Here is a 16,120-nt window from a genome sequence, read left to right as displayed (position 1 = left end):
ATACAAATAAAGCTCAGACTTGACTAACAAGGGTAGAAAAAGAAATGTTAGAAAATAATCAAGGTTTTTACATTTCTAAATCCAAGGGACTAAATATATACAGGACCAACTGGAAATGAGTAATAATTTTTTTTTTTTAAAGCTGAAAACTCCATTCACCATATAAACAACAAACAAAAATTAAACATAAAATATTCTCACAGCCAAAAACAATCATCAGCTCTCAAAAATAAAAAATAAAAATCATAGGAATATATGGCGATAAATAGTTAGCAGCAAATTAACTTTCAAAATAAGAGCAAGTGGATTTTCCACTAGTGAAGCAGCTGTGAATGTGAATGTTTTCTTGGTAGATTAAACAAGAAAATCATATCAGGTCTGTGTGTGGGGAAACACTGAAGGCTTTGTGCTTCATGATCACTCTCCTGATGTTTTTTAATCTGCGTCCACGCTGGCAGTGATCTGCATGTCGAGCATCGCTTTGAAGTTGACTGCAGGTCAGACTTGCAGACATTACAGGCTCTGGTTGCCTAGGTAACCATGTAATGTAGGCTACTTACGACCACATCTTATGCCAATCGATGGTATCCTGTGCTGTCATTGGTTGTCGCTTCAGTTGCTTCCTTGGAAGTTGTGAAAAGTTTCCTATTAGGTCACTGTGTGTATAAAAAGTCCTGCGTCTTCCTTGTGTTGTTTTTACTCTTTTTAATTTCTCACTTTAAAAGATGCAGAACTTTGTTTTATTGGATCTTTGCAAACTAGAAAATCATTTGTCTTTTGTTCAGTTTACCTGCCTCTTCTGTCCTGTGTTTGTGCTCCAGTTTTGCAGAAAAAATAATAATAATAACAATTTTACACAAGGTTGACTCAGTCCGGAGATATTTAGCATAATATAGCACAGAGACTGGACACCATTAAAGGTCTTATTCCTCTGCCAAAAGGAGAGTGGAGGCGGAGGTACATTTTCTGTGATGTTTGTGAGATTAGACACACACACAAAAGTACAAAGTCATTTTAGATAAAACTTAGTTGAGATGTGGGGTAGAGGCAAATGAAAAGCCTCTTAAGCATTCAGCTCAGTGAGGTTAAACCTGTCGTGCCCTAACTTTTGTAGGTGATGGATAGAAAAAACTTACATCATTGTTCCCATCTAATGTTCTTCCAGCTACTATGGAAAAAATTGTTTTATTTATATATATATATATATATATTTTTTTTTTTTTTTTTTTTTTCTTCTTCTTAATCTTTTCCTCTGCTGTTCCTCTCACCTCCTGCCTCACTCTCCTTCCTATCTTTTATTCTTTCAGTATAACTCCTCTCGGCCTAGGGAGGAGTGGGAGATGTGGCACCCGACGCTGATAGCCGAGGCTCTGTTTGCCATTGCCAACATCTTCAGCTCTCTCAGACTCATCTCCCTCTTCACCGCCAACTCCCACCTCGGGCCACTGCAGATCTCCTTAGGAAGGATGCTTCTGGACATCCTCAAGTTTCTCTTCATTTACTGTCTGGTAAGACATAATAACTGTCCTCTGTAGCACATTTATGCAAAATTACTTTTGTTATGCATTTAAAAAAAAAAACTTAATTAAATGCAAATTTAAATGAGGGCTTTTTTGTTTGTTTTTTAATTGATCTGAATCCAGAGATGTCAAGCTCAGAGGTGGAGAGTTTCAGAGTCTGGGGGCCACTTTTAGAAAAGCTCTCTCCTTTAGTTTTTAGCCTCAAATGATGTACTCATACGAGGCCCTGATCACATGACCTCAGGGACCTATTTGGGGCATATAGAGGTGAAAGTTCAACGTCAACCTGCAGAGATTTCTTTGCTTAGACAAGCAGACAATGAAATACAGTACACCAAATAAATGCATTTATAATAATCTCCACACAATGGAACACAATGTGACACTTAAGTGTTAAAAACAAGTATAAAGTTGAACCATGGATCCCCATAGAGGATTTAGCAAATGTCACAAGGGGTCCAAGAGCTTCTGTTATCTTAATCACAAATACATCAGGGACACACAAAGAAATAAGTTTTTCCTTCATTAGGTTGGAGATAGTTGTCAGCCACCTAACTTTTAATAGATCCTATTCAGGATCTACAGCTTAGAGACATCTTGAGGCGTAAAAGAGATACATAACTGAATGTCATCTGCATAGCAGCGGTAACAAATGCATTTAAAGATGCTCAAAATGTGCTGAAGAGGGAGCAGGTGTAATACAAACAATAAGGGCTCAAAAACGGAACCTTGTGGCACACCGTCGCTAAGAGAAGAGGACAAGGATCTGTATGAGAAACTGCCACAGAAAAGCGTTGTTCAGACAGCTATGATGCAAACCACTTCAACACAGATCCCGATGCACCCACCCAGTGGGTTATTATTAAAAAAGAAAAAAATGTCATTGTAAGTTGTATATATAGAACACCAGGTTCTAATATTGAAATATTTAAGGAGTGGGTAGATAAAACATTTATTAGGACAAATCAAAAAGTTATGTTCATTTGTGGGGATTTCAACATAGACCTATTAAATCCAAACAAACATAGTATGACAGATGAGTTTATTAATACAATGTATAGCATGGGACTCTGTCCAGTGATCACTAAACCCAGCAGGGTTACAGCACAGTCGGCAACCTTAATAGACAATATATTTACTAATGAAATAGAAAACAGATCTATAAGTGGTCTCCTAATTAATGACATCAGTGATCATCTACCTGTTTTTGTAGTGTATGACAGCAATTACAGGAAGGTCAAACAGGAAAATACAACAAAATACAAACGAGTGAGAACAGAGGAGTCCATAAATGCATTTAAAAGTGATTTACTTAAGCAAGAATGGGAGATGCTGTATAAGGAAAAAAAATATTGATAAAGCTTATCAGACTTTTTTAGGAAAATTTAAACTGTTATATGATAGCCGTTGTCCAGTAAAGAAATATAGTAAAAAACAAAAATATGCAGCGTGCCCATGGATCACAAAAGGATTACAAAATGCATGTAAAAAGAAAAATACCTTATATAGAGAATTTATAAAGAACAGAAGTACAGAAGCTGAAAATAAATACAAGAAATATAAAAATAAATTAACTAGTATTTTGAGGTCATGTAAAAAGGAATATTATGAGAAATTATTAAATATGAATAAAAATAATATTAAAGGGATTTGGAAAACATTAAATACCATCATTAAAAATGGTTCTAGGCAGTTAAATTATCCTTCATATTTCACTAATAATGATAGAAATATTAGTAACATGAGTGATGTGGTTAATGAGTTCAATCAATTCTTTGTAAGTGTTGGGCCAGACTTGGCTGATACAATTCCTGATATAACAAATTCTGCAGCGAAAGAAACTAAACTCATTGACCATAATCCTCATTCAATGTTTTTAACGGTGGTAGAAGAAAAGGAAATAATTGATATTGTTGGGAAATCACAAACAAAAAATTCTACAGACTTTGATGACATTGATATGGAAATCGTTAAGAAAGTGATCGACGGCATCTCTAAACCCTTAACATACATTTGCAATTTGTCTCTACAAACTGGTGCATTCCCAACACAAATGAAAACAGCTAAAGTAATACCACTGTTTAAAAATGGAGATAGACACCAATTCACAAATTACAGGCCTGTTTCTCTACTTTCACAATTTTCAAAAATACTGGAAAAAGTTTTCATTAATAGACTTGACAAATTTATAGATAAACATAAAATAATAATGGACAGTCAGTATGGTTTCAGACCAAATAGATCAACATCTACGGCATTAATGGAACTAATTGAAAATATCACCAACAATATAGATCAAAGACAATGTACAGTTGGTGTTTTCATTGACCTAAAAAAAGCCTTTGACACAATTAATCATGAAATATTACTTGATAAACTGGAATACTATGGCATTAGAGGAGTGGTGCTAGAGTGGGTAAGGAGTTACTTGAGAGACAGGCAACAATTTGTGAAGATTGGTGAATATCAATCAGAGTGCCTGGACATTGTTTGTGGAGTTCCACAGGGGTCAGTATTGGGACCAAAGCTGTTTATCCTGTACATCAATGATATATGTAAAACATCTGATATATTACAGTTTATTTTATTTGCAGATGATACAAATATTTTTTGTGCTGGAGAGAATTCACAGCAGCTTTTGGAAGTTGTCACACAAGAAATGATTAAACTGAAAACATGGTTTGACAGAAACAAGTTATCACTAAATTTGAAAAAAACTACATTTATGTTATTTGGAAATTGTAAAAAAGATGCTGGAGCAAAATTGTTAATAAATAATGTTGAAGTAGAGCAAGTTTCTCATACAAAATTTCTGGGTGTGATAATAGATAACAAAATCTGCTGGAAACCTCACATAAAGCATATACAAGCTAAACTGTCAAGAAGCATCTCTGTACTGAGTAAAGCTAAACATTTTTTGCCTTCCAAATCACTCCGGGTACTTTACTGTTCACTTATATTGCCATATTTGGAATACTGTGGGGAAATCTGGGGAAATACATACAAAACTTCCCTTCAACCATTATGTAAAATTCAGAAAAAAGCAATCAGGATGATTACTAAAGCAGGATTTAGAGACCACACTAACATCATGTTCTTTACATTAAAAATTCTGAAGTTTATGGATCTTATAAAATATAAAACTGCAAAAATTATGTACAAGGCCAGATACAATATGTTACCAGGAAATGTACAGAGGATGTTTTTTGACAAAGAAGGGGACTATGAATTGAGGGGAAAATTAAATCTGAAGACTCTTAAAGCACGGACAAAGGTTAAAACTTTTTGTCTTACTATTTGTGGGGTAAAACTGTGGAACAGTTTTACTGTGGACCTACAGCAATGTTCAGGCATTAGTCAGTTCATAAAGATGTTTCGAAAACTACTTTTGGAAGAATATGAAACTGATAAAGTTGATCACCCATTGTATATTTAACTATGCTAAATCGTATCTAAATTATATCTATCACTGTAGCTATGTTTATACATGTCCTCCTTGTTTGTTGTGTGGGGTAAGTGATGATGGGAATTAGGGGTAACAATGAATGGTGGGATTCAATAGAATGTTGAGCATGGGGTAGGGATTAATAAGTATGTTATACTTCTTCCTACTCCATTTCAGACTTAATAATTGTCATTTCATGTCATTTAGACTGTTTTATTTTATTTGTTTTTTTTTTTTGTTTTTTTTATTTGAGCACATACGTATGTGTATTTACATATATATTCGTATTTGTAAATGCAAGTATGTGTACTTGTGTATATATTGTTTTTTTTTCTTTCTGTATATGTCTGAAATAAAGATACAATAACAATTACCCTATTATTGTTACCCTATTGTACAAAATGTGATGTTCAACAGTATCAAAAGCAGAGGTAAAGTCCAACATCAGCAAAACAGAACATCCTCCTGCATCACTGTGCATGGACACTGTATAAAGAGCTGTTTCAGAAGAATGAGCGCTACGAAAGTCAGATTTAAATTTATCAAGAATACAGTTTTTATCTAAAACCCTGCTTATCTAAAATAAGCAGGGCCTTGACCAGAGAGCAGTGAAGTGTTGATTCTAGTGAGCACACAGAAACCTATAGTAGAACAAAACAGCATTTTATCTATGTCATACATTTGCATGCTGATACATTCCAAGTACCATGGGCTCGAGCATCTTTTCCAAGGACAGTGTGACATGCAGACTGAGAGAGCCAGTGATCTAATAAACTGTACCATCACTTAATCATCTTATATTTTAGTGCTGGTTTTAGCTTATATAATTCATAGCAATATAATATTTTTTTTCTATTTTCTAGAGGAGAAGAATGTAATTATGTTCACTTAGAAAACATCTGACTCACTCTGTAGCAGGACACTCCCTGCTACAAGGACACGTCATGCTCTCTTTTCCAGCTCCACATAATGAAGGAAAAAATATTGAATATTAAAGTTACTGCAGTAGCAACAGTACTGAGTTTCTATCACATGCACTGTTTGAGTGGTGGATGCTCATATTAAATGCATTCAAAAGTCTTTGTAAGCCAAAGGTCAGGATTCAGGCTGCTGTAAATGCTATGTATTGAAAGGGGATCTCCCTAATATGCACCCTCAGGCACACATCCTTGACTGTGAGCATATTAGCCCCACCTACCTTCTGTTCAAATGTTCGGTTTATGAGTGGCAGCCAATCAGAAGTAAGTCAACATAAAGAAAGGAGGAAAGAAGGTCAAACTGCTCGTATCACACAGGGCGACCTAAAGAGATGCAACAGCCTCTCCTGTAGTCTAGGAGTGTTGCAGAATAAAAATGTGTAACAGGAAAGAAGTATAATTAGGGTCTTTTTAAACAGCATTCTGTGCAGGGTGGACGCCCCCGTCTGTTGTCTCTATGACCTCTGAGATGGGCTCCAGTCCCCCAGTTACCCTGAACTGCATAAACAGAAAATGGATAGATGGATGCACAGCCTTTGTCTTTTGAATTCTAATTTTATTAGTGAGTTCATTTTGAAGTTAAGAACCCACATTAGCATTCACTTCAATTTTATCTAAAAGGCTGCTGCTTTGAGTGGTATTTAAACTCATCTACCTTCACTCACTCTACACGTCAACTTTTCCATCTGTTTTCTTCTAATTCACACACATGATTTCTGTCTTGCTTACTGCCTTTCATTCCTCGTGTCTCCAACACATACCTCCACCTCTCCAGCCTCTTTTCCATCTGCTCCCTACTTTCACTACAGATCAGTGTCGTGTGCAAAAACCATAGTCCACAGAAACTCTTTCCCGACCTCATCTGTCAGCCTCTCCATCACCACTGCAAACAAGAATGGCTCAGAGTTGATGTCTGATATAATCTTACCCCCACCTTGAACCCATCTGTCAGTTCTACAGCACACCTTCCCACCCTTACTACCATGCAGAGTAGAAGTAAGGACGAAGCTGCAGCTACCAGGTAGCTGAAAATTCTTGAACCAGGCTCTTTGAATTCATCAGTGAATTTTGAACACTTCAGCCTTCTTCTCTCGAAGGCAGATTTAATTTCTTTTTCTTTTATGGCACGGTTAGCTTGATTAGCAGAACAGTCTCTGCACCACCACATCACTATGTGTTGCTGACCTCACTACGCAACTGTAGCTTCCTGCCAAGATCAATGCTCTTCAGTCTCGGGTGGAGGGAAGTAACCTTGGTGGATCTCTTAGTGTGGTGCTTGTATTGCTCCCCCTTCTCCCGTGATTTAAATGTGAGACTCTCGTGTGTGGTCTGAATGTTTAAGTGGTTCTGTGTCTACACAGACACACACACATCTGATGAAACAGACATGCAACATTTCAGTCAATCCAGCTTTCTACACAGGCAGTATGATGTCTTACTCGCTTTTTACATGTGCTAAACATCCAGGTTTACCTTGAACATTGTCAAGCCTATTACACGTTCCTAAAGATAGGAAGACATCCAACAATTGGGTTGTCATTAGGAATTGAATTCAGGCCACCCCTCTTTTGTTTCTTGTTAAGCAGCTTTGAAGTTTCCATTTTATCCAGTACTGTCTGCATCTTTGATGATGATGAAAGCAAGCAAATTTCTCAGCATGCTGCATCCTTGATTGGCGGTAGAAGGACATTACAAGCCCATTTCATTACATCTGAAACTCATTAATTCCTCCCCAAAGGAACTCCTAACCTACAACACAATCCACATGTGAATTGCTTTGCTCCTGACAGTCTTAAAACCAATCCCAGCAAGCCCCGGGCACCTACGCCATAATACTTCATGTTCACACAGTAGCAGCTTTATGTAACACTACTCATGTTAGCTCTCTCCTGTTTGAGATGAAAGCTGCGTTTTAAAATGGCCTGGAGGCACTAAAGGTCAATCCCTGTAATAAAAGTGAAATGTTATATGTGCAGAGCTTCACTTCAAAATGAAAAAGTATTGAGGGTTTTTTCTTTCAGATATTGAGAAATTAGTATTTTATTTCATTATATGTTGGTGGTTAATGTGTGGAGTCTCGAGGTGACGACGCAAAATCATTGGGTGGAGTGTCGTGATTGCTAAGAGTATGTGTTAGATTAGGTGTTTAAGTGAAGCGCTGATGTGTTTTGTCTTGTGTTTTTCATTATGTGTAGGTCCTGTTAGCATTTGCTAATGGTTTGAACCAGCTGTATTTCTACTATGAAACCAAGGCATCAGAGGAACCCAACAACTGCAAGGGCATCCGCTGTGAGAGGCAGAACAACGCCTTCTCAACGTGAGTACCATTTCCAACTATATCTGTATATACTTGAGTACGTGTAGAGGTCTGTAAGGAAGCGAAAAAAGGTTGAAACTGCACCAGTTTGGTATAAATACTGGTTTTTGGTTTTGCAAAACTGTTTTGTTTTTTGTTTTTTCCTTTTAAGTGCCCTTTAAATTTTCCCGCCTTTCCATAATTTTCTTGTCACATTTTGTTGTTTTAGTCATGCTAGCAATACCAGGAATTTAAAGTTTGATGTTCTGAATTAAATTTGGTGATCCATTTATACCCCCTTAGGTACACTTGTCATTTGGTAATTGTCTTTAATGCTAATTATCAAATGTTAGTATGCTTGCACTGCAAAATAAGATGGTGAACATGGCATGTCAGAAAGCTGATGGTATTTACTAGAGTCTGACCAGTATGGGGTTTTTAAGACCAGTTTCAATTTGTGTTTTAACCCTTTGATATACTGTATTAGCACAATTGATCTAAATTCAGACAAAAAACATAAAACATAAAAACTTGAAATGCAAATAGAAATGGTAAATTTTTAAAAATTATACACAAGTTTTGCAAACAACAAAGTTCTATGCAACTATTTACCTAAAAATGCAGCCAAGGCCTCAGGCGTTTTTTATATAACCATTTAAAACTATTTACAGAACAATCAGGTGTTCTGCATTGAATAAGATGCCACACCAATTATTTGTGCCACTCCAAAAAATAGTTTCTGTCCACTATAAGACAGAGGAGCACACCACAGGCCTAAACTGGTATATAGTTTGAAGTCCGCACTGTTTTTCCCGTTTCTTCCCGTTGTAAACACCACTGTTTTATTCCGAAAAAAACATTGCGTGTATTTTTATCATGACTCTGTTTTTACATGGCCTATCAACACAATTTAAAAACCAGTATATAGTTTGAAATCCGCACTTTTGACCCAAGTTGAAATGGGTCGCTGCATTTTGTTGCTGTGTCGTCTTGAATTAGTCATGTGATTGACCCCAGGGAGTTAAATATCTGATTCCAGCTGATATTTTCTTTGTTAGAATTGAAAACAAATGCATTGCTTTATAAATAGAATTAAACTTATTTGAAATTTAGATTCAAATATAAGTACTTACTGTATTTTGTATCGTTCTGTAATTCCATCGATGGTCATACATTTCTAGACCCGGTTTACTTTTTATTTTTTTATTTATTTTTTAATAAAGCAGAGAAACAAACGCATTGCCCTGCCTGTCTGTGTTTAGTTGAATATAAATGATATATTTCTTTAGTCATTTTTCTGTAAACAAACCTTTATTTAAACCTGCTCTTCAGTGTTTGATAAAAATGAACTGTGAAACTATCAGGTTACAGTGATGTACACATCCATTTAAGTTGCACTAGATGTATGTGTGAATATTTTATTACGCACATCAAATGTGTAGAAGTACTACATTGATCTCAATTCAAAGTTTTATTCACGCAGACCTTCGTCTTATGCATCGTTGCACCAGATAATGATATGGAAATGATTTTTTGGCGTCGAGTAGAAGCTCAGGCTTGTTCAGTGAACTTGGGGAATATTAATACGGTGTTCTCTTTGCATGTGAGGTCGGTAAATGTGGCAGGCAAGTCAAGGTTTCGCTCACGGAGAGGCCAAGTTTGAGTTACTGTTCATACAGCAGCTTTTCACAGGCTCAGCAGAGATCCCGAGTCTCAGTGCTGAGTGAGACAGAGTGAAAGCCAAGATGAGTCAGTGGTCTGAATATTGATCAAGGCAGTGGTTTGTTTTAGATAATAGCTGTATTGATTCGCGATCAATTCCATTACAGTAAAGTCCTCGGTACAATGATAGGGCCGTGAGGACGATGCTAAAACAACAGCTCCCACTCTAAACTTTGTCTGCTTTTATTAAAGGTAAAAAGAGAGGTATGTTTGATATCCATGTATTCAACCACAGATTATCATGCAAGTAAAGTTTGACCCAGAACGCTGCTAATGATTTTATTTCTGCTGAACAGTCAAACTGTGACCTTAGCTAAGGTTGTTTTTAGGGTGTCTGTCTTGTTGGGCAAAGAGAGTGGGTCTTTTAAAGAAATACTGCAATGGCCTGAAATGAAACTGACTGGAGTTGCTCGTTACTCTTTAGCGAATTCCTGACCCTCTGAATTAACAAAAACATTTTTTACAGATTACATTTTAACCAAGACTTTCAAGTCAAATAAATCTGAATATGTTATTTCCAGTCTAAGGAGCTTGGAAAGAAAAACATCTGCATTTCTTTTAGTTTCCTTGAAGATGTTTCACCTCTCATCTGAGAAGCTTCTTCAGTTCTAAGCGCAATTAATGGAGAGTCCCAGATTTTAAGCCCTATGGGAGTGTCCCCACAAGAGGGTCATGGACCCACTATGGATCCTCTACCTAATCATATGAGCCAAGGTGTGAAAATGGGTGTGGGTCACAATCAGCCAACGTTTCTGGTGAACCCATTGTAAGACCAAGCCCCACACTATCATGTGATTTCCTGAGGTCAAATGGCCCAGGATGTGAGTGGGTATCTCAAAACTGGATAATAAATGGCAGACAGTTGGTGTTGTAAACCACCGCCTCTGTTCAAAGATGTTCGTTCACAGGGGACATAGATAGCTTCTTACTTACCAGTGTTTATTTGAAGATGTGCTCAACTCAGCCTTGGTTGTAATATTAACTCCTCACAGCTAAGAACTGTAGAAGAGCACAGTGGGTGGCCATTTCTAGTATAATTTTCAAGGATTTTTAGAATTCTTCTGGTTGTATCTGGTTTAAATTGTCAGCAGAGCAAATTATTAACCGAAACCTTTAACACAGGACACTCACAGACACTCAAGCAGAGCAGGCTCACATGTTTGAAAGTCAGGAGTCACTTTTTATTTTCTCTCCTGTAGCACACAACAGGGCTTCTCTCTGACACTTTCTTACTACTGGATGTGCTTTGTGTGGCCTCTTTCATCATTCACCCAAGTAAGGGAGGAGGCAGCCTTGATAAAGCAGTGAGGAGGTTTCCGCCATGGGGTTATTATTATAAAAGGTGTTTTGTTTTGTTTTTTAACCTAAACTACAATCTTTTCTTAAATCATATCAGGTGCATAAAGTCTCACTTGATTTATGAGCTCAGTGATTACTTTCCTGGTGAGTTTATGGTCTCAGTCACAAGTTTTAGACTTTATCATGATACAACATGATGTTCAACATGTACTTTATGATTTTCATTAGTCCAAAACGAGGATAAAGCAGGGTATGCTTTAGGGCAGGCCTAGCTTATGCTTGACAAATCGCTATTATAAGAGTGTGTAGTGTCTCTCAATCAGATTAAAGCCACCCGTCATCATCTCGCACATCTAGTTTTAATAACGTAAGATGTCAGCCCAAATGGCAAATTTGTGGCTTCAAAGGGGGGATGTAGCAGCCAGTGGCACGATGTTATGGTGGCTGCATCCATCTTTTCTATGCAGTCTATGAATCGCAGGCATACATCCCCATCGGAGGCCGTCAGAATTACTTTCACTGGTCTATTTCTGCTTTGGAATCAGTGGAAAATGTTTCCTGCTCATTAGGAGTGCATTTTCTTCTGGGGGAGTAAATCCTATCATAGTCCAGGAACAATAAACACCTAAAAATTGCTGCAAAATAAAGCACAAAACACCTTTCTGTAGGAGTTGCAGTCATAATTAATTACAGTGTTTGGCTCAATCTTTACACCTTTTTCAGACATGGCTTAAAAATATATATTATTTTATCTTTGTGCATATAAATGAACATAATTTTATTGATTTGCAAACATTTGAAACCAGTATGCAAAGTTGGGTTGTTGGTTTTTTTGTTTTTTTTTAATGGAGCCATTTGATGTTCAAAGTGCAAAAGTCACGAGGGTTTTTATACCGGTAACTCTTCTTCTCTGTGTCGCTAAAAAGAATAAACGCGCTCAGCAAACCTTGAGTCAAAGTGACAAACATGTCACGCTGATCAAAGCTTCTCGTCTGTACATCAGCGCTGACGCGGTGGATCAGAGTCTGGGGGGAAAGAAATCAGCCTCACACTGGAGCTAAACTAGCGAGCAGATCACAGCGATGACGGCTGAGAGTGACGCATTATGCAAACAGCGATCGCAGCCCTGCGGGCGACGCAGCCTGCATCAACATTCAAGAGCGTGTGTGTCTGTGTGCATTCCTGCGTGTGTGTTCTGCTCCCTTGCTCTGTAATTCACACACACTTATCAGCATTTCTGAGTTATTTCACACGATCACTTCCTGTTTCTGCTCAGGTGTCCCCCCCACTCCTCCTATTCTCGCTCATCTGTACTTCACACACACTTATCACCTTTAATGTGTCAGCGTGATTTACACTGTGCACTGTGTGTGCGTCTCTCACTGTGTTTGTCTCTGCCTCTCCTTCTCTTTTCTTTGCCTTCACACAAATGTTGTAAATAATCCCTAATTTCCTTTCACAGTCTGCACACCCCCATCTATTTTCTTTCACACACAACTCTCGCGCTCTCTCGGATTTACACACTTTCTTTGCGTCTCTCTTTTTTCCACAGCAGCAGCGGCAGCAGCATGGGAAGCTGCGGGTTTCTGATTCACCTGATTCAAATGAGGAACTCTGAGTACTTTTAGATTGTTTTCCACTTGGTTCAGTAATTGATTAAAAAATGTTGGATTTTAAAAACATGATTCTGCAAACTGATGTTGTGCCATCAGTGGAAAAAACAGGTTATGGAGGATCTAATGACTGTTTTTGTGTGCTTTAATGTGAGTGAAAAAATGCTTTTGTGTGCAGGTAAAAGGATATATAAAATATATCTGCATTTCTGGGTCGAGCACAGTCAGACCAAAAGTCAGTGACTTGTGCCAAGATCTATCCAGGACAAACCAAACAAACACAATAGTTTTTGTGTCACTTTTATGGTAATGTATTAAAAAATCAGCGCTGCCGCCACCCTTTATCTTCCAAGTGCACAGAATGAGAAACTGGATTTCCGGCAGAAAAGTCGTTAGGCACAGCAGGCTGAGGGTTTATTAGAGCGCTGTTCAATACCACATGCTGTGACTGTCAAAGTCAGGACATCTATGTGGCGAAGGCTTAGGTGAGGCTCTCACTGTGTCAGACCTCAGACGCACCGCTGTCTGTGTGAGGGGAGAGAGAACGAGGGAGTGGCGAATGGTTTAGCTGACTGTAATTAGTGGACCTAAGGTGGCGTCTGCACAGGAAGTGGTTTCTTTGTAGGCCTTTGGTCACTAGCCCATATTCTAGCTTCGGTTGCCTAGGTAACAGTCTGTCACCAGTGTCTTTTGATCTCATTTGTTGTCACTTCAGTCACTTTTCTTTAATTTGAGAAGAGTTAAAGTTACAATGTGTAAAATCAATGCGTGTCCACATCTGTTTACTCTGGAGGAGGCTGTAAAACTTTGTGAAAGGAATCTGGTACAAGTCGATGAATCAGTGATGACAACAATACTGAGTTGATTTGTTTAGGCTGTTCTGAACTTTTCTGGCATTAAACACTGCTACTGTTAGCCGCTTTTAGCTCCAGTTACCTCCTGTTAGCTGTTGTTAGGTAGCATTAGTGAAAATGGAATGGATCTAGCATTATTAGAATTGGATATTTAACGAATAAACTCTGTAATCAAACTGTTTATCAGAGGGAAAGTGGGATTTTTAGAAGACACGCTTAAAACTAGCGGGCATAAAGTTGGCTTATAACCAGCTGCAGTTGTTTAGCGGGCTCATTGTCAACTGTGCAGAGATGGAAGGATCAGGTCCAATCTGCTGACCAAACTTGATTGTGCAAACATATCAGATCAGTGAACAGGAGTGCATGTCTAACAGCGCTACATGTAACAAAGAACACATAACCTGTGCCACAGCATCAGGCAGCTCATAATCCCAGCAGGCTGCTTGATTTCTCACACCCTAAAAATGGTTCATATTTACTAGAAAGAGCAGCGCTATAGGCTGCGCTGATTAATTGCACACTGTCTGGCTGCTGAATCTAAACACACTTTGTTTTCTCTCACAGATTCGCTTCATACAGCGTTTCTGTGTCACAATGCACAACACATTCGCACGCAGTCGCTTTCTCGGCTCGCCTCCCACACAGCTGCAGAACTATAACAGTCAAATGACTGCGTGGCTGCGAGACTCAGCTGTAGCAGTTTACCGCTCGGCTTAGTGGACAGAAAGATGAGAGAGGATGGAGAGCAGGGAGGAGAAAGGCAGATGAACGGCCAACTGATATTGGGATACAACATACAAAATTAGACGCGTGTGAGAGGGACAGACGCACGTGCCCAGTAAATAGTGGTTATCAGTTGGTATCACTTTCATAGATCTGACATGCAGACACCCTCCTGTAGCTAAAAGGTGTGTTATCATTTATTGTCATCACTGATAAACATAAAGTCAGCCAGATTATCGAGGATTATCTTGAATAATAAAATCTCCCACTGAAAATGGAGCTTTCCAACACGTGATCGTTTTGATGTACAGAGTATATTTAACTCTAGGCTCTGTAAGCACCATGATATGACAACAGTACTTTGTGAATTACTGCTTTTAATCTTCAGGTGTAGCAGTGAGATTTTCTTTCTTTTTTTTTCTTTTCTAGGGCAGATTTAAAAGGGTGAAAACTGCAGACATACTCAATTTGCCACCCTGTTTTATTCTAGATTGACCAAAATTTTCAAAACTGAACATCTAACTCTCCGGAAACGTTAGAGCACTTATGCAAATATGTGATGTCTTGATGAATCGAGCAGGTATTAGAAGTTTACACAGCACCATTCTCGCATGAAAATATCTTAAAAGTTTATTTTGTGACCCAGAAAGAGTAATATTTCAAACTCCGCCACTCTGTGTTCCTCCGCCACTGCCTCGTTTGAGGTCATAAATCAAGCAAGTCTTCGGTTGTTTGCTTGTACAATTGTGTAGATCGAGGACGACTGAAGAGGTCAGGATGGAGGTGCGTTGGAGATCCTAAAACTGATTAAATTGCGAGGCCATAAAAGTACCATCAGACTTTGATCCACCGTGCAGTACCATCTGGAAAGAATCTGATTGGTGGACAGTTTCACTTTTCAGCATGACAATGACGCCAAACACTGGTAGTTCAGTAAAAGCACACCTGGATAGAAAGGCACACAGTGGAACACTTTCAGTCATGGATTGGCCTCCCCAGAGGCCGGACCTCAACATTATTGAAGCAGTGTGGGGATCATCTCGACAGCTTTGAATGTCCTTCACGAAACCTAGAGAACTATTCCTGAAGACTACTTAAAGAAATGATAAGAAAGCTGCCTAAGAGAGATCAGCGTGTGTTGAAGAATAAAGGTGGACTCACCAAATATTGACTATTAAGCTTATTAGAATTGTATAAACTCTGTTTTTGTCTCATATACTGTATTTCTGTTTACTTATGTTTGAATAAACTCCAACTATTTCCCATTTTGATAGCAAACAATAGAGAAATAAGGAGTGGCACAAGATTTATGCACAGTACTCTATGTAGTGGATTCTTTTCAATGTCCGTGTGACTACTTTTGATCTGTCACGGAGGAAACACTCACCTTTCTTATGCCTTTTCAGCAGAAAGACATAAGATTGTTTTTGAGCAATAGAATGAAAATAAACTACATTTATATAACATGTTTTTTCCATAAAATGTGTTTTAGAAAAAGATTCAAAGATTCAATAAAGAAAACAAACAAACTGAAAATGGAAATCATTAAAACAAAAACATTATAGATGAAAGCTAAAAAATACCAAAGACAAGAAGAGAATAAAGCATTCATGAAATCCTTTGAATAACAGAAAAGATTTAAAGGGCACTGGTGATGTTAGCAGTGATCCC

The 16,120-nt window shown here is 38.0% G+C and overlaps 1 protein-coding gene across 1 annotated transcript in view; it reads left to right on the top strand.

The window, feature by feature from the left end:
- trpc5a (transient receptor potential cation channel, subfamily C, member 5a) overlaps positions 1-16,120 on the top strand; it is a 224,745-nt gene that overhangs the window by 181,877 nt on the left and 26,748 nt on the right. Inside the window, exons 12-13 of the mRNA XM_063469532.1 lie at positions 1,308-1,508; positions 8,138-8,259. Of these exons, the coding sequence (XP_063325602.1) occupies positions 1,308-1,508; positions 8,138-8,259 (323 nt within the window). The remainder of the gene's footprint in view (positions 1-1,307; positions 1,509-8,137; positions 8,260-16,120) is intronic.

Source organism: Pelmatolapia mariae, linkage group LG3_W (assembly GCF_036321145.2).
Source record: "Pelmatolapia mariae isolate MD_Pm_ZW linkage group LG3_W, Pm_UMD_F_2, whole genome shotgun sequence".
NCBI lineage: Eukaryota > Metazoa > Chordata > Actinopteri > Cichliformes > Cichlidae > Pelmatolapia > Pelmatolapia mariae.
Note: the sequence above shows the minus strand (reverse complement) of the source record. Positions and strands in the feature narration are given on the sequence as shown.